Source organism: Haliotis asinina, chromosome 11 (genome assembly GCF_037392515.1).
Source record: "Haliotis asinina isolate JCU_RB_2024 chromosome 11, JCU_Hal_asi_v2, whole genome shotgun sequence".
Lineage (NCBI taxonomy): Eukaryota > Metazoa > Mollusca > Gastropoda > Lepetellida > Haliotidae > Haliotis > Haliotis asinina.
Window position 1 is genome coordinate 5001217 of NC_090290.1, and position 19534 is coordinate 5020750.

The window sequence follows — 19534 nt, forward strand, 5'->3', positions numbered from 1 at the left end:
CGTTCACTATCGCAACCTACAGCTGTACCTGTCGTTGGGTATGAGGCTGACCAAAATACACAGGGTGCTCATGTTCGACCAGAGCCCATGGATGGAGCCCTACATCAGAATGAACACAGACCTACGAAAAAAAGCCACCAGTGATTTTGAGAAAAATCTCTACAAGCTCATGAACAACTCGGTGTTTGGTAAGACTATGGAGAACCTGAGGAAACGCGTGACCGTGAAGCTGGTTCGGTCGAGTGAGGAAGACAAGCTCAGGAGATTGATAGCCAGTCCGGCATTCAACCGTAGTAAGATATTCACAGACAACCTGGTTGCCCTACACATGAAGAAAAGCCACATAAAATTCAACTGGCCTGTTTACGTGGGGATGAGCATCCTTGATTTATCCAAACACCTGATGTACGACTTTTACTACAACGAGCTCAAGAAACAGTACGGTGACAGGTGTGAAGTGCTGTACACTGACACGGATTCCCTGCTGTTGGAGATTCGAACCGAGGACGTGTACGAGGACATGAAAAAACACCTCGATTTATGCGACACCAGCGACTACCCTAAGACCCATACCATACACAGTACGGTAAATAAAAAGGTCCTAGGTAAGATGAAGGACGAGTGTGCTGGCACGCCCATAGCCGAGTACATAGGTTTGAGACCTAAGATGTACTCCATCCTGAAAGCCGACAATAGTGAGATCCGGAAGGCTAAGGGGGTTAAGAAGTATGTGGTGAAACAACACATCAAACACGCCAGATTCAAGGAAGCCCTGTTCAAGACCCGTACCTTTAGACATAAAATGAACACACTTAGAAGTGATGGACATAAGATATACGGACTGACTATAAACAAGACGTCCCTGTCGCCTATGGACACGAAACGTTGGATAGCTATTGATGGGATAAACACATACGCGTATGGACATGAAAAAATTTGAGGCTATTTACTACAGCCCGCGTGGGTACTGGAAAGGAGCTAGCGCAGTAGATAAGCTAGCTAAAATAGCGCGAGTACCCCCGGAGGAAGCCAAAGCGTGGCTTGAAAAACAAGCCCTGAGGCAGATCTATTTGCCGGCACCACGCTACATGCCTAGAAGGAGGTTCGGTATTAACATACCTAATAGCGTTCACCAGGCAGACCTACTGTTCCTACCCCACGACAAGAGGTACAAGTATGCCTTAACCGTAGTGGACGTAGCCAGTCGTTACAAGGAAGCCGAACCCTTGACCACGAAAGATTCGGCCCAGGTAGCCAGAGGATTCAAACGCATATACAAACGCAGCCCGCTGACGTGGCCAACAGAGCTGCAAGTTGACCCCGGACGGGAGTTCATGGGTGCCGTGTCACAACTGCTAGTCAAACACGATACAAAGGTCAGGTGTGGCACGGCCGGAGCCCATCGCAGCCAAGCCATAGTTGAGAGATTTAATAGGACTTTGGCTGAGCGCTTGTTTGGCCATCAGTATGCTAGGGAGATGGTCACCCCTGGAAAACGATCGACTGAATGGGTCACGAGGTTACCCAAGGTGGTGTCGGCAATCAACCATGAAGTCACCCGTCTCACCGGTAAGAAACTGGCAGACGCTATCAAACTAAAATCAATAGTTGCAGAGTCGGCCGCTCCATTGCGTGGGAAGGAGAAACAGATACCAGATAGGGCCCTAGTGAGGTATCTATACCAGCCGGGGGAACACGAGGGTGATAGCCGTAAGCGGGCCACCGATCCTATATGGTCAGTCAAAACTTACAACATAGATAAAGTGGATATGAAAGCCGACGAACCTAACTTGTACTACTTGAGGGATGGGCCGGGTAGGGGGTTTGTAAGAGAAGAATTATTGATCGTACCGTACGGCACAGTGTTACCTCCAACACACGTTAAGTAGTAGGGGTAATAGTAGCAAGAGCTAAGGGCCCAACCAAAGCCTTATTTAGTAAATAAGGCTTTGTAGAGACTTTTCTTGAAAGTGGTCCAGAACCCCCATTGTATAAACTACTGGAGAATAGAACCGGGACTTTTGGCGTGACGAGCGAATGTTTTAACCACTTGGCTACCGCCCGATATGGAATGCTGAAGATCAATTCTGACCTGGACCGAGTGCGGCGGGTCACAAGCAGTCAATTGCTTTTTAGTGCACGTTATGGGAGAAGGGGGACGTTGTAGGTAGACCAGGACAGGCTTGCGCCTTTCGTGAGCACCTGGTGTGTTCCTGTGATCCTTTCGATTGGTTCATGTGGTTTTCACTGCTACTTTGGCTTTTGGGCCCAGTGCAGACGAGACTGGTTGGTGACGTTTAATATTGATCACCAACACGAAATCCTTCAAGACATTGCAATTATTACTTCTATCTGTGGTTCTGTTTTCTACCATGCAATGCAGACAGGTAGTCTCTGGTGCAGTGAATAAGCAAACTAAAATACATCAACGCGTATAACTAATTGCCTTTCTGGGCAGAAACAACATTAAAACAACATGCTCCGTGCATATTGCATATTATGACCCCGGAGATATGCGGTGATGTCATTGATTGACCAGCCTGTAGACACGTGACCCTGTAAAGGAAAGCGGTAGATGGCTTTTCGCATCGCCGCTGAATTCCGCGAGGAGCATGTCATGTTTCTTCGTCAGGTTTATGAATGGATTGAGACCCGCGAGGCCCTGAAGTAGAATGGGTTGTATATGATCGCACTTATATTTCAACGTTTGTGCTTATGTGCGTGTGTGTTTGGGGGTTGCTGGGGGAGCGGTACGCGTGTATTTGTCTGCATGTGCGTTCAAACTAATGCCGGTTTTATGGTACCAGCACACTTGGATAGAACAGATCCTCCATGGATGCCACGTTCATCCCCATTTTTCTGTCCAGTCCCGTTTCAGTCCCTGATATAGAACTGCAGGCAGGGCAACATCAGTTATCATTTGTTACGTATTTTAACGGCCGGAGATCAAGCCACCGGCCGTTTCTCTTCAGATAGTCTGTCCACTTCTCTAAAACGTTAAACAATCATACCTGCATGGGTTGTCAGGCAAGGGATGGAGATGGACCTCCTTCGTGTGTCACTTTTCGATGAAGTGTTCAAATGCAGATGGGGCGGCGGGGTAGCCTTGTGGTTAAAGCGTTCGCTCGTCACGCCGAAGACCCGGGTTCGATTCACCACATGGGTGCAATGTGTGAAGCCCATTTTGTGGTGTCCCCCGCCGTGATATTGCGGGAATATTGCTAAAAGTGGCGTAAAAAAATACTCACTCACTCATTTGCAGATCATTCACATTGTGAGGGTTTCCAGTTTAACAAGGTTTTGTTAACAAGCATTGTTAACTACTTGAGGAAAGCAGACCTCTACCACGAATTGTCACTAAGTAATGTGAATGACGGATTGCTTGTTTTCAGATTCTGTGCTATGAATATTTCTACTAAATGATAATGTAATGAATAAATTTGTTTGTAAAACCCAACTCATTTAAGCTTTGTAATCAAAATGTCCACGTATGCAGGCTTATTCTCGTCGCTATATGGTTGAGATAATATTGATGTAAAACTCAACCGAAAATATACTATCCAAAAAAAGACACGCATAGACGAGACATCTGTTGCGTTGTATTTCCAAACATGCATAACTCATCCACAAATAGTGCATGACATTTTACACCAATTGAGTAGAAGGTAATGTCTATACAACCAAGTGGATACTTTTAGATAACGGAGAAGTTGAGCGCGACGTTGACGACGTAGCACGATCCCGACGTCGGGTTTCCTGGCTCTCCAGTCCAGTCGCTTTCAACCTGTTCCGTACAGTTTGACCGGGTATCCTCCAGTCACCTTTGCACCTGTGCTGTCACCCGTGGCAGTAAGATCACGCAACTGTAGTACCCGGATGTACCGATCTTTTGCTGCTGTGGTAACTCGAGGTCTGCCTGCACGGGGACGGTCATTTGTTATACCTGTATGGTTGCAACGAGCTGCAAGCCATGATATCTTGCTGAGACTATCATTCAGTCGCCTGGCAACAGAAGATTGGTAATGCCCACCATTCATTCTTTCAATGGCGGTGTTCCGTGTCGAGTCATGGCGTGAGTGATCGTGAGTGACGTAGTGATCTGACCTTGAAACTTGACCTTGAACTAATGCCAACCTTTGGAAGTAATCTGGATATTGCCAGACACTGTATGCTCTTTGCTGCACAATTTCAACTGGAAGGTGATGTTTGTTGCGTTGCGGCGATGCCTTTCTAATCCTTGCAAACATCTCATAACATTTTGGGGTAAAATCGATTTTTTTTCACTTCTGCAATTGTGTAAACATATTTTAACGATTGTTTGAACTCAATAGGTAATGTTTGTTGTGATTGCTTTGCTTTTTTTATAAATACAAATCGCCTATGCGTTTCTTTTTGGGGATAGTACACAATATGAAAGCTCTAAAACGTGTAGAGGTGAAATCATCAATAATGGAACACTTAAGATAAAATCTATTTGGTAATTTCCTGATGTAAGAAAACCGATATTTCTTTTCCAATACGGGAAGCTTTGCTCAATCAATCGATATTCAGAAGTTGCTTTACCGTGCCTCTAACAAGTCGCTGAAAAATAAACAGTCATGTGACACAGTTGCAATATGGACCAAGCGAAGCGGGGTATGTAAGCCAGCCTCACTAGTACCGATTACTGATAGGTGTATGGATTGAGAGAGAACATCGGACAGACATTGGCTTATGGGAGCGGAGTAATGTGATGTGAACAGAAGGAGGAATAATAGGACCATAAATGAAGCATGATGGAGCCGGGATATGCAGAAACGTAAGTTAAGCAATGCTACTTGTCTTGCGATAATTCTATCAAAATGATTGATTAGTAGAAGTAAGAATATTATATTTTGAAAGTCGCCGCCTCTTATGAGAGAGAGAAAGAGGAAGTGGAATAGAGAGAGAAGGGTTGGCGGGGGGGGGTGTCGCTCGATAGGAGAAGAGGAGAGAGGGGGGGGTGGAAAGAGAAAGGAGTGAGAAACTATTTCACCTCACTGCTCCAAAATTGAAATACATGCAGTATTACAAATTTAACAAACGAAAATGTCGTATTTTGAGAGGTGCTTAAACTTAAAATCGAAAAGTGAGCTGACAAAACAGATAGAGGATGACAAATGACTTAGATTGTGAGATCGCGGTTCATATCACAATCAATGCTACTCAAAGTTTGCTCAGTTTTTGCTGAAAAATGTCAGACAACAATAAAGATTAAAACACCTGACTGAGTAACCGAGCGCCGCGGGGTGTTTGAAAACCAATCTTTCCACGTATCGTGAGAGAATCGTTATCAGAGATCAAAGCATGTGCTACTGAGTATTTCAACAACTGAATGCAATCCCTTAAGCATCAGGGACATAGAATCAGGCACACGATTAGACATGCTTAAAACTGTGTCGCCAGACATCTATATCAGCTACACAGCGATATGCAGATGGTTGACAGCGTTCCACCACAAAGGGGAAGACAACTTCGTAACAAGACATCATCACTTCTCGAAGCATTCATAACCAGAAATGACCTAAAGACGCCAGTGGCGTCAACGTCTCCATTAGTCGGACCACGGGGGTGGGGCATAGCTGACCCCCATCACAGAAAGGCCCGTTTGGGATGGGCTGAAGATGGGTCAGTGGGTCAGACAGGACAGGGATAATGTACTTAATGTTGGTGAACTGACATACCTTCTAATCCGATCAGTATCCTTCTAATGTATCAGCTCTCTAACGTAGTCGAACGTAAGCGCAACCAAGGGTGATCAATCAGTTAAGGATGTGACGAGTGGAGCTGGGAATACCGATCTCCATGTCCAAGATCGGGGTACTGTTACGGGTGCGCTCCACAGGGATGACACTCTGGATGTGTAACTGAGACGACATCAGGTGCGGTCGGACCGGACTTTATTCTCAAAGAGGAAAACGCCATTGTAGCAGCGTCTTTCTTAGGGGAAGCCACTGTCTTAATAGAGTGGCCTGCCTGGTCCCCCAACCCCAACCTAACTCACCTGAACGAGTAGGAAATCGGTTTTCTCACAAGCAGTCATTCCGGCACTACCAGCGATAAAAGCGGTCGTTGGTCGTTCAAATGCCCGGGTGGGGACAATGTGTGAGGCCCATTTCTGATTGTCCAGGAGATGAAAACCATTGACTAATCAGAATGGCCTGCCTGGTAGCCCAACCCCAACCGTATGGAACAGGTAGTAAATAAGCCTCTTCACACGCCCTTCCGGCAACTTTACAAGGGCAATGGAGTAGAACTTGTGGATAAGGCGCTCGCTCGTCACGTCGGAGACCCGGGTTCGAGTCCCCATATCGGTACAATGTGTAAAGCCCCTTTCTGATGTCCCAAGTCGTGATATTGCTGGGGTGTTGCTAAAAGCCGCATAAAACGCAGCTCACTTACTCACTAGGGCAACTCGGCAATCTTCTTACTGAAGAGTGGTAGAATTTTCCTTAGTAACACTTAATGGTAGCCTGAGGTGACGGTGTGAGGCAGTGACATACGGCGTAGTGAGGGTTGGTTTTAACGTCCAAAACTGTGTTCCACAGGAGATATCGCTTGTGTGAGATCAGACATCTCGTAGGAGATATCAGTTTGACAGTAGATTTTGCACTATGCCCTGACAATGCTATGACATCGTTGCACTGCAAATCTACGTCCAGTGCTGTGTTCAGGAATGAACATTTTTGATTGAAAACTAATAAAGAATTACTTTGAATGATAAATTGAACACGTTTTGGCCGTTTCAGTTTTGGGGGCATGCTGTCATTTCGACGGGTGAACTGATTGATTCTTGGACACATCCTGTTTGCAGGCAATATGTCTCACATGGCAAATGAATTTTGATAATTAAACATGACTTTACCCAATGATGTATTCCAACAGACGCTAACGCACTTAATATGACGCACTGCATTTAAAATGGTGATCTTTACCAATCTTTGAGTGGATCATATAGTGGCAGATCAGTTTCTAACCCGTCAGGAGATAATGGAGGCAACCTGTCGTTAGGGGGCGCTAGGCGCTCTGGATACTAATTCTGTATACCACCGAATTTCCATAATCCTCAATTCTATTAAGAACAGACTTTCTGTATTCGTAGAAAGTATTTTGACACAAACAGAAATACCATGTGGATTCTCAGACGCTCAAATGATTGCTTTAATGTGTGGAATCTAAAAATAACTGTCCTGTCAAAACGACTGATATTCAAGTTTTGCACAACGTTGACAAACTAAGGAAAACCTTCATTCATTGGGGCATGGGGTATTTCTAAATATACCTGCTTCAGGGCAATTTGTCACATATGAAAGCAAATGTCATAAGAATTTACTGAGAGGCCAGTGCGTGAACTGATGAAGTCTTCCTGAAGTCGGCATCCCTTTAGGCAACAGTTGGGCTCCCTTCCGCGCAGATCAGAATCAGAATTTCTGCTCCGGTTGGCACAATCAAAGCAATATCATTTTACCGAGACCCCCACCCCGTCCCTTATCCATCATTCATATTGTACATATTACAAGATAATGCAGTTCACAAACACCATAAAGCATTACTGTCCCCGCTGTACTTTAAAAGGTAGCAACTTTCATGAATATTTTAAGTTGTATTCACGTTTTCCAAATTAAACATATTACAAGATAATGCAGTTTACAAGCAGCATGAAGCATTACTGTTCCCGCTGACGTTTAAAAAGTAGAAAGTTTCACGAATATTTTAAGTTGTATTCACGTTTTTTTTCAGTTTGAACAATGTTCAGACAGCCTACATCCATTTACAAATATGAATAATGTCTTGTACTGATATGTGTGGTCATTTCACAATAGTAACGAAGTGCTTCGTCTGTCCATCAAACATATATATATATGAGAGTGTTTCATCTTAACCCTTTGCACTCATGTGTCGCAGACACTTTCGACACGAGTCTGTCGTCGATTAATGGACAGAAGGAAGTGTCTGAAGACACATTTGGTGGCCAGTAGCTCCTTGGGTTACACTTTCATACTCATATTGATCCCCAGGAAAGCCACGAATGCCAAATAAAGTCACATCATTGTGCGTCATGTGACAATAGTGCAGTAAGTCACGTGATAACAGCGTTGAGTAGTCAGATAATAGTGTCGTTAGTCACTAGATAAAAGAGCAGTAAGTCATGTGAAGATAATTTAGCGAGTCATGTGATACTGATGCAGGGAGTCATGTGATAATAGTGCAGTTTCATATGAGATAACAGTTCAGTGTGTCATGAGATAATAGTACAATGAACCAAGTGACAATAGTTCAGTGAAATAATAGTGCCGTGCGCCATGAGATATAAGTCAGCGCGCCATGTGATAATAGTGCAGTTAGACAGTTAGACATGTGATAATAGTGCAGTTAGCATGATATAGAAGTGCATTAGGTGATAACAGTACAGTGAGTCGTGTGATGATAATATTGAGTCATGTGATAATAGTGCAGTAAGCCCTAGGCTAAATGTGCAGTTAAAAACTGCAACAGTAATGCACACAATAGTGTAGCTGGACATGAGACGATAGTGCATAGGCATAACACAATAGTGTAGCTGGGCATGAGATGATAGTGCAGTTAGGCATAACACAATAGTGTAGCTGGGCATGAGACGATAGTGCTGTTAGGCATAACACAATAGTGTAGTTACACATGAGATGATAGTGCAGTTAGGCATAACACAATAGTGTAGCTGGGCATGAGATGATAGTGCTGTTAGGCATAACACAATAGTGTAGCTGGGCATGAGATGATAGTGCAGTTAGGCATAACACAGTAGTGTAGTTACACATGAGATGATAGTGCAGCTAGGCATAACACAATAGTGTAGCTGGGCATGAGATGATAGTGCTGTTAGGCATAACACAATAGTGTAGCTGGGTATGAGATGATAGTGCAGTTAGGTATAACACAATAGTGTAGTTACACATGAGATGATAGTGCAGTTAGGCATAACAATAGTGTAGCTGGGTATGAGATGATAGTGCAGTTAGGCATAACACAATAGTGTAGCTGGACATGAGACGATAGTGCATAGGCATAACACAATAGTGTAGCTGGGCATGAGATGATAGTGCAGTTAGGCATAACACAATAGTGTAGCTGGGCATGAGACGATAGTGCTGTTAGGCATAACACAATAGTGTAGTTACACATGAGATGATAGTGCAGTTAGGCATAACACAATAGTGTAGCTGGGCATGAGATGATAGTGCTGTTAGGCATAACACAATAGTGTAGCTGGGCATGAGATGATAGTGCAGTTAGGCATAACACAATAGTGTAGTTACACATGAGATGATAGTGCAGTTAGGTATAACACAATAGTGTAGTTGGGTATGAGATGATAGTGCTGTTAGGCATAACACAATAGTGTAGCTGGGCATGAGATGATAGTGCAGTTAGGCATAACACAATAGTGTAGTTACACATGAGATGATAGTGCAGTTAGGCATAACACAATAGTGTAACTGGGTATGAGATGATAGTGCTGTTAGGCATAACACAATAGTGTAGTTACACATGAGATGATAGTGCAGCTAGGCATAACACAATAGTGTAGCTGGGCACGAGATGATAGTGCTGTTAGGCATAACACAATAGTGTAGCTGGGTATGAGATGATAGTGTTGTTAGGCATAACACAATAGTGTAGTTACACATGAGATGATAGTGCAGCTAGGCATAACACAATAGTGTAGCTGGGCATGAGATGATAGTGCTGTTAGGCATAACACAATAGTGTAGCTGGGTATGAGATGATAGTGTTGTTAGGCATAACACAATAGTGTAGTTACACATGAGATGATAGTGCAGTTAGGTATAACACAATAGTGTAGTTACACATGAGATGATAGTGCAGTTAGGCATAACAATAGTGTAGCTGGGTATGAGATGATAGTGCAGTTAGGCATAACACAATAGTGTAGCTGGGCATGAGATGATAGTGCAGTTAGGCATAACACAATAATGTACTTAGACATGAGATGATAGTGCTGTTAGGCATAACACAATAGTGTAGTTACACATGAGATGATAGTGCAGTTAGGCATAACACAATAGTGTAGCTGGGCATGAGATGATAGTGCAGTTAGGCATAACGCAGTAGTGTAGCTGGGCATGAGATGATAGTGCAGTTAAGCATAACATAATGGTGTAGCTACCCATGAGATGATAGTGCTGTTAGGCATAACACAATAATGTACTTAGACATGAGATGATAGTGCAGTTAGGCATAACACAATAGTGTAACTGGGTATGAGATGATAGTGCTGTTAGGCATAACACAATAATGTACTTAGACATGAGATGATAGTGCAGTTAGGCATAAAACAATAATGTACTTAGACATGAGATGATAGTGCTGTTAGGCATAACACAATAATGTACTTAGACATGAGATGATAGTGCAGTTAGACATAACACAATAGTGTAGTTACACATGAGATGATAGTGCAGTTAGGCATAACACAATAGTGTAGCTGGGCATGAGATGATAGTGCAGTTAGGCATAACACAGTAGTGTAGCTGGGCATGAGATGATAGTGCAGCTAAGCATAACATAATGGTGTAGCTACCCGTGAGATGATAGTGCTGTTAGGCATAACACAATAATGTACTTAGACATGAGATGATAGTGCTGTTAGGCATAACACAATAATGTACTTAGACATGAGATGATAGTGCAGTTAGGCATAACACAATAATGTACTTAGACATGAGATGATAGTGCTGTTAGGCATAACACAATAATGTACTTAGACATGAGATGATAGTGCTGTTAGGCATAACACAATAATGTACTTAGACATGAGATGATAGTGCAGGTAGGCATAACACAATAATGTACTTAGACATGAGATGATAGTGCAGTTAGGCATAACACAATAATGTACTTAGACATGAGATGATAGTGCAGTTAGGCATAACACAATAATGTACTTAGACATGAGATGATAGTGCAGTTAGGCATAACACAATAATGTACTTAGACATGAGATGATAGTGCTGTTAGGCATAATACAATAATGTACTTAGACATGAGATGATAGTGCTGTTAGGCATAACACAATAATGTACTTAGACATGAGATGATAGTGCAGTTAGGCATAACACAGTAGTGTAGCTGAGATAGAAGTGCATGTGATAAATATGAAATCTGATGGGTTATCATCTCAAAATGTAGAATTGCTTTCTAGGCCAACTGAATAAAGCTTCTACCGAATTCCCTTCTCAAAAGTAACCATAATCCTCCTTACTGTCAAGAAAGGACTGTCTCTTTATTTGCAGAAAGTATTTTGAGACAAACCTAATTGATACCATGTAAATTCACAGATTTCAAAAGACTGCTTTAATGCGTAGAATCTAAAATTAACGGTCCAATTCCAGTTCAGTCCTGTCAAAACTTTTGATACTCAAGTTTTGTACAATGTTGACGAACGGAAGGAAAACCTTCATTTATTGATCCATGGGTCTACATAAACGTGCTTCATTTATCAAATATGAAAGCAAATGTCATCTGGAATTTCCTGAGAAATCAATGAGTGAAAAGCCTGACTTCCTCACCGATCGAGTCTACGGAAAATCAGAATTTTTGCTCCGGTTGACACACAAATATTTTATCAAGATATTTATCTTATAACTTAGGTATATCGATAATCTGATAGTCCTGAAATATAGCCACTTCCCCCTTCCACTGATTCACTGTACTTGAAACATGGCTGACAAGTTGGACCGTCTCGGGTGGTTCACATCTACATCTGTGTACAAAGATTTCAAAGATCAGTGCGTCAGGTGATGATAGTACAGGGAGTCATGTGATAATAGTATAGTGAGTCAGGTGATGATAGTACAGGGAGTCATGTGATAATGGTATAGTGCGTCAGGTGATGATAGTACAGGGAGTCATGTGATAATGGTACAGTGAATCATGTCATAATAGTACAGTGAGTCATGTGATAATAGTATAGTGAGTCATGTGATGATAGTACAGTGAGCCATGTGATAATAGTATAGTGAGTCATGTGATGATAGTACAGTGAGCCATGTGATAATAGTACAGTGAGCCATGTGATAATAGTATAGTGAGTCATGTGATGATAGTACAGTGAGTAATAATGAGTGAGTAATGCAGAAGGTCATGTGATAATGGTTCAGCGAGTCAAGCAATAATAGTGCAGGGAGCCATGTAATAACAGTGCAGTGTGTCATGTGATAATAGTGCAATGTGTCATATGATAACAGCGCAGTGTGGCGTGTGATAATAGTGCAGGGAGAAATGCGATAACAGTGCAGTGTGTCTTGTGATAATGGTTCAGCGAGTCAAGTGATAATAGTGCAGGGAGGCATGTAATAATAGTGCAGTGTGCCATATGATAATAGTGCAGTGAGTCATGTGATAATAGTGCAGTGTGGTATGTGATAATAGCGCTGGTAGCCATGTGATGATAGTGCACTCCAGTATGTTACCTTGTAGCAAGGACGCAGTTTGAATGGCAGTTCTATGGAAAGCTAGATGTACACGCAGAATGTGTAGAAGATTGGATTTCCTCCAGGGCCTGTAAAACATGAATAAAACACATTGCATTGAATTTGCTTTGCCTGCATCGTTTTGTCCATGTACAAAGAAACGTGTTTAATATTTCACTCCACGCCCCGACATGCATTCCATAATCATTAAAACATGTGGAATAGAGACAAAAACAAATAAGCTCAACCAAATAATAATAACTTAAGGCAACAATAACAACACACACCTCAACAAGGCGACCCAAAGAAAATCGACAAGATCAAAATCAGACAACAACCTCAAACAAATAGACAATCCAACAACACACCTTGTTTAAATGTTCATGGGGACACATCATGTGCTTCCCAGTGTTCACTACTTGCATTCAATACTTAGAGTCAATCATTCACAACATGTAATAAAGAGAAAGTGTCATATTAAACAGCAGATCCGTGTGCGCTTTCAAGTGTATGTGTCCATTCAGTTCCTCCCCTCACTTAAAACCACCCCACATGCATCAATAGATTAGATCGAGATAAACACAGAACCCTAGCAGTTCATTGCATTTCCCAAGATGCAATTAGAAGCCTGAAGATCAATAAATCAAAATTGCTTCACGGTATTGTCGACGCCATGTGTGTATTTTAGGAACATGTCTCTCAGTTTGTGTAACCATGCAAACATGTCGGGGGCAATGCATTTTGATGCAGCCTTTATTCTGACAGATATCATGAATATATGTCATTAAATCGTCTAAGACAGAGTGAGGTGTGGATAAATCGATTGATTTGATTAAAGTTTACATTTGAGCTGACACGTGAATTTCATGACATAACACCTGTACAGCGTCACGTTTTGCATAGAAAGATCACCACCCCCAGCCCCCACCCCACCCTCAGGTCACGAATCAGTCGAAGTTAAGCAACATTGGGCGCTGAGTCTTTGGATGGGTGACCAAGTTTGGCAGTTTAATTCCTGAGAGTGTCTGGGACGTCAGTCCTGTCCCACATTGAATCACATGTGATAATCTGGTCTGACCTTTGGTGTGTGAATTTGTGGCAACAATGCCTCTGTTGACCTGGCAGAATATGGATGTCTAGTGGGATAAGTCATGTGGTTATCGCCTTCTACGTCTTCTCACTTCATCACATTGGCCATTATCACTTCATCAGGATTGGCCTTATCACTTCATCAGGATTGGCCTTATCACGTCATAAGGATTGGCCTTATCACCCGATCATGACTGGCCTAATCACGTCATAAGGATTGACCTTATCACGTCATAAGGATTGGCCTTATCACGTCATTAGGGTTGGCCTTATCACGTCATTGGGATTGGCCTTATCACTTCATCAAGATTGACCTTATCACGTCATAAGGATTGGCCTTATCACCCCATCATGACTGGCCTTATCACGTCATAAGAATTGGCCTTATCACGTCATAAGGATTGGCCTTATCACGTCATTAGGATTGACCTTATCACCCCATCAGGACTGGCCTTATCACTTCATCAGAACTGGCCTTATCACGTCATCAGGATTGGCCTTATCACTTCATCAGGATTGGCCTTATCACTTCATCGGGACTGGCCTTATCACTTCATCAGGACTGGCCTTATCACGTCATCAGAACTGGCCTTATCACCCCATCAGGACTGGCCTTATCACTTCATCAGAACTGGCCTTATCACGTCATCAGGACTGGCCTTATCACTTCATTAGGACTGGCCGTATCACTTCATCAGGATTGGCCTTATCACGTCATAAGGATTGGCCTTATCACCCGATCATGACTGGCCTAATCACGTCATAAGGATTGACCTTATCACGTCATAAGGATTGGCCTTATCACGTCATTAGGGTTGGCCTTATCACGTCATTGGGATTGGCCTTATCACTTCATCAAGATTGACCTTATCACGTCATAATGATTGGCCTTATCGCGTCATCAGGATTGGCCTGACCACTTCATCAAGATTGGCCTTATCACCCCATCAGGATGGGCCTTATCACTTCATCAGGATTGGCCTTATCACGTCATCAAGATTGACCTTATCACGTCATCAGGATTGGCCTTTATCACGTAATCAGCATCGGCCTTATTCCACTTCATTAAGACTGAAAGACGTACCTGAGACCATACATTGTTAGTAAAAGCTGAACGTAGTACCTGTCACCATGCATTGTTAGTGAAAAAAGCTAAAAGTAGTAACTGTGACCATGGATTCTTAGTCAACACAGAAAGTAGTACCTGGGGCATGCATTGTTAGTAAACACTGAAAGTAGTACCTGAGACCATGCATTGTTAATTAACACCGAAAGTAGTACCTCAATACATGCATTGTTAATAAACATTGAAAGTAGTATGTGAGGCCATGCATTGTTCGTAAGCACTGAAAGTAGTACCTGAGACCATGCATTGTTAGTAAACATTGAACGTAGTACCTGTGGCCATGCGTTGTTAGTAAACGCTGATTTAATTTGTCTCTTGTTTTAGTGCAGTATAGTTCTGTATGCTACTATAAGTTAAGTGATAAATTAACAAAAATGTAACATTAAATAAGTTTCAAAATGTGTAGTTTTCTTCTGCATAACTGTAATCCACATATTATATTTTTTCAGATCATTGTGAATTAGCCATACCCGCTGTGTAACATGACTGTCCAACACAATACATCCATGGCAGAGATCAACCTATCTTTGTGTCAAGGCAACTCCACGTCGGACGAGTACGACCATCTGGTCAGAGTGTCCGACATCATAAAACAGTTCTACATCTGGGTTGTGTTTGTCGCTGGTTTCCCTGGCAACATCATCAGCGCTATTGTGGTTACCAGGATGTGCCAGCAACGTCTGACAACGTCGTTGTTCTACGTCGGTTTGTTGGCAATGGTGGACAACATCGCCATTGTTTTGAAACTCGTAGAGAACCAGTCCCAGAACAGGAGACTCGCCATGGACGACAGAAGTTGCCGAGGATTGTTTTTTCTGGGGCTTGTCTTCTCCACGTACGCTAACTGGATACTCACTACCCTGGCAATAGAGAGATTCCTGGCGGTGAGGTACCCGTTCAAGATGGCGGTCAAGTGGACCGTGAGGAAAGGTCTGGTGATTATTTCTTGTGTGTTTGTCTTGCTGTGCCTCATCCACCTGCATCTGTTGTGGACCGTCATTCAATATGAAGGATACACTTGCACGCTGACATTAGAAGGTCCATCCTTTAAGGCCTGGTTCTATGTCGGGTCCTTTGTGTACGCCATCCTGCCTGCTTTCTGCCTCTCCATCTGCAACATCCTCATCATCGTCTCCGTCAGGAGGTCGGCCAACAATCGACGGACTCTGTCTGAGAACCACTCGGCCACTGTTGCCACAAGGAGACTGGATACACAGATCACAACGATGCTGGTGATTGTGGCGACAGTGTTTGTACTTCTGTCGTTTCCAAGATGCATTTTCTTGGTTGCATATGGTTACTGGAATCCAACTAGTTGTTCTATAGGTGAAGCGAGAAAATATTTCTTCGACGTCCTTACAACCAACATTGCCGACAGCAACCACGCCGTTAACTTCTACCTGTACTTCCTGGCTGGGAGGAGATTCAGGCATGCCTATTCTTCTATCATCCGGGATATTTCGTCCAGAAAAAGGAGCTCGGAAAAAATTCCACCCCAAACAGACAGTGAACTAAGGACGAGATAATAATATGCCCTTTGTGTGGCCCAATGAAAGAATCAAATTCTAGAGTTACAGAAATCGCTATGCTGCAAAGATATTTATCATGTTTAATTGATATTTTGCTGTACTATGGTTTCTGAATTCTGTACATGATTGGGGTAGTGGGGTAACGCAGTGATTAAAGCGTTCGCACGGCACCCCGAATATCCGGGTTCGATTCCCGAAGTGGGTACAGTGATTGAATTGAATTTCTGGTGACCATGCTGAACAATTGCTAAAAGTGGCGACGGCTTTAACCCATACTTACTCACTCTAACATGCTCAAGGACACAGACAGGTTGCTGGTCGATAACGGGCGATTAACCTCAACATTTGTATAACATTGCACCAGTGCGTGTCCAAGATGTCATGGGCTTGTTAGTAAGTCATAATGAATATCTAAGAAGATCAGTGTTAATCGACGTCAAGTGCAGTGGATGAAGTACTAAGGTTATCTTAAAACCTAAACTCTATGCTAAACTATGGTGTATAAACGCGTGCACACTAAAGGGCTATTGTCTTTTATTGTCCATTGAAAAGCTCATTTTTTGTTTTTTATGTAATAATATAAAATAAAGTCATTGCATGTTCCAATGTTTATTAAGTATTATTTGGCTTCAGTGAATTTGTGGACGGTTGCGTAGAGAAATGAATTCACGTTTCACCCAGAATCATTGTCCGGATTCGAACACTGGTCTGGCATCATCGCCAAACAAACACTCACAGACATGGGTGTCATTTGTGCATTGAGAATGTACATGCAGTAGTAGTAGTAGTAGTAGTAGTAGTAGTAGTAGTAGTAGTAGTAGTAGTAGTAGTAGTAGTAGTAGTAGTAGTAGCAGCAGCAGCAGCGGCGGTGGTGGCGGCAGCAGCAGCAGCAGTAGTAGTAGTACTAGCAGCAGCAGTAGTAGTATTAGTAGCATAGGAGAAGCAGCAGTAGTACGAGCAGCAGTACTCTTTATTTGCAAAGTTTTGTCTCCTCCAGATACATGAGACTTAGGGGTCAAGATTGTGAAACAATACAAAATAACTCCCATCTTTTGGTTCAATACAAGTCTCGATAATTAGTTGCTGAACGTATCTTGTGTGGGTATCTATCTCACTTTTACCACTCACTGTAACTAATCTGTAACACAAATCCGACTGAAGCGGGAATAAAATACCACATGTAACACAAGCGACGGGGCTTCGTACTGTCTGAAACTGTCTGCAAAGGAGGGATGGGAGAGGTTCTGTGTAACTAATGTGTGAACGAGTATGGTTTGACGACGCGTTTAGCAATATTTCAGCAATATCACGGCGGAGACACCAGAAATGAGCTTGTGGGGACTCGAATCCAGTTCTTCGGAGGAAGGGTGAACGTTTTAGCCAATAGGCTACCCTACCGCTCCTATATACCAAACAAGATTATAGGTACATATTATATATACTCACAGATTTATGCCCTTGAGGTATCGAGGATGGGATGGCACAGGCATTTGATATTCTACATAACATGCGTGGGCGTGCGTGCGTGTGTGCGTGAGAGGAGGCCATCACTCAGTAGTGTATGAACAGAGGTGGGTCACCACAGGACAGTAATGTTACGACACAAACACCGATTCTGCATGAAGCGTACGTAAAATATGAACTTTCGTCACCGCTCGGGGATATATCTGTTCAGAGATTTGTTTCGCTTGTTTCTAGTTTACCGTCACAGAAATATTCAAACTATATGGCGGCGGTCTGTTGATACACGAGTCAGAACCAGATCAACAGCGTGAGATCACCGATACATGTGATACGATGATGTGTAACCAAGTCAGCGAGCTAGTGACTCCTCGATCCCGTTTGTTGCCTACAACAGAGACGGGTAGCTGACTGACTGGGTTTGGGGACATGTAGGGGACACCAGAAATGGACTTCACAAACTGTATCCGTGTGGAGATTCGAACCCGGGTCTTCGGCGTGTCGAGCCAACGCGTTCACCACTACGCTCCCCCACCGCACCGACTGATGTGGGCAATATTCTAGCAACATCACCACAGAAAGCAACAAATATTTACATGATACAGTCGGCTTGGGACACAGACAGACAGACAGACAGACAGACAGACACAGACAGACACAGACACAGGCAGGCGGGCGGGCAGACACACAGACAGACAGGCAGGCAGGCAGGCACGCAGGCAGGCACGCAGGCAGGCAGATAGATAGACAGACTGACATTTTTTTACTTATTTATCTTATCTTAAATCCAGTCGAGGAAAGGTTCCCAGCTAACTTTCTGTGTGTGGTTAGAAGACATTAAAACCCGTGGAGATCGAAGTAAGAACTGCTCTTCAACAAGCGATGCTTACCAAAAGGCGCGACTAACGGCATCGGGTGGTCAGGATATGTCATCGTATCTTAATTGCGTAGATCGATGCACATGCTATTGATCACTGGATTGCCTGGTCCAGTTTTGATTTTGTGTACGGCCTAAAGCAACAAACCGCCAAACAGGAGATACTAAATGGACCGTGTGGTGGCTCCTCGTTGCGTGACACGTCTGTGTATTGAAACACTCCATGAAAGAATTCTCGTTTTGCACAAAACAAACGTGCATCATTTTGTACGTATCTGCAACAACAGCTAAACATTTTATCTGAGTTAATAGTGTTCAGAGTGTTTTCGTTGATAAAGGCACATGTCGTTTAATAACATCTGATCTAAATCATAACGCTATTGTGCGTGTTTATTGTGTGCTTCTGGAGTGAGTGAGTGTAGTTTTAGCAATATTCCAGCAATCTCAGGGCGTGGGACCCCAGTAATGAGCTTCACACATTGTACCCATCAGGGCAACTGAAATCAGGTCTTCGGCGTGACGAGCGAACGTTTTAAACACTAGGCCACAGCACCGTCCCCTGTGATTCTAGAACAGTGCGAGAATAACGTTAAGTATTTTGGCAAATGCGTTTTTTCATAAAAGCACAAGAGGTTTCAGCAGTCAATATCGATACATTTTGAGAGGAGTTGTCATTAGGAAAATTCCTATGTTTGAATCCCGTTAATCATGCCGTGGTTGCAGTGTAACGCGCGCATGCGTATCCCAAACTGTGTTTGTAAACGTTTGTAATAAAAAGATACACAAAACAATACATGAAACGTTTATACACGTAATGCACGTGCAACATGTAGGGCACATGAGTAGAGACATCGACTATAAAAGATCACACTAAATTCATCATTACATATTTACCACGTGAACGAAGTGCATTAAATGCCAAGATTCAATGCCCCTGGCCGAAATATCGCCATTGGACGTT

General features: G+C 43.0%; 1 protein-coding gene across 1 annotated transcript in view; it reads left to right on the forward strand.

Annotated features, from left to right (window-relative positions):
- Positions 1-16745, forward strand: part of LOC137256270 (somatostatin receptor type 2-like) — a 33459-nt gene extending 16714 nt beyond the window's left edge. The window contains exon 2 of the mRNA XM_067794001.1: positions 15156-16745. Within this exon, the coding sequence (XP_067650102.1) occupies positions 15189-16232 (1044 nt within the window). The 5' untranslated portion in view covers positions 15156-15188 and the 3' untranslated portion in view covers positions 16233-16745. The remainder of the gene's footprint in view (positions 1-15155) is intronic.
- Positions 16746-19534: the final 2789 nt, after the last annotated feature.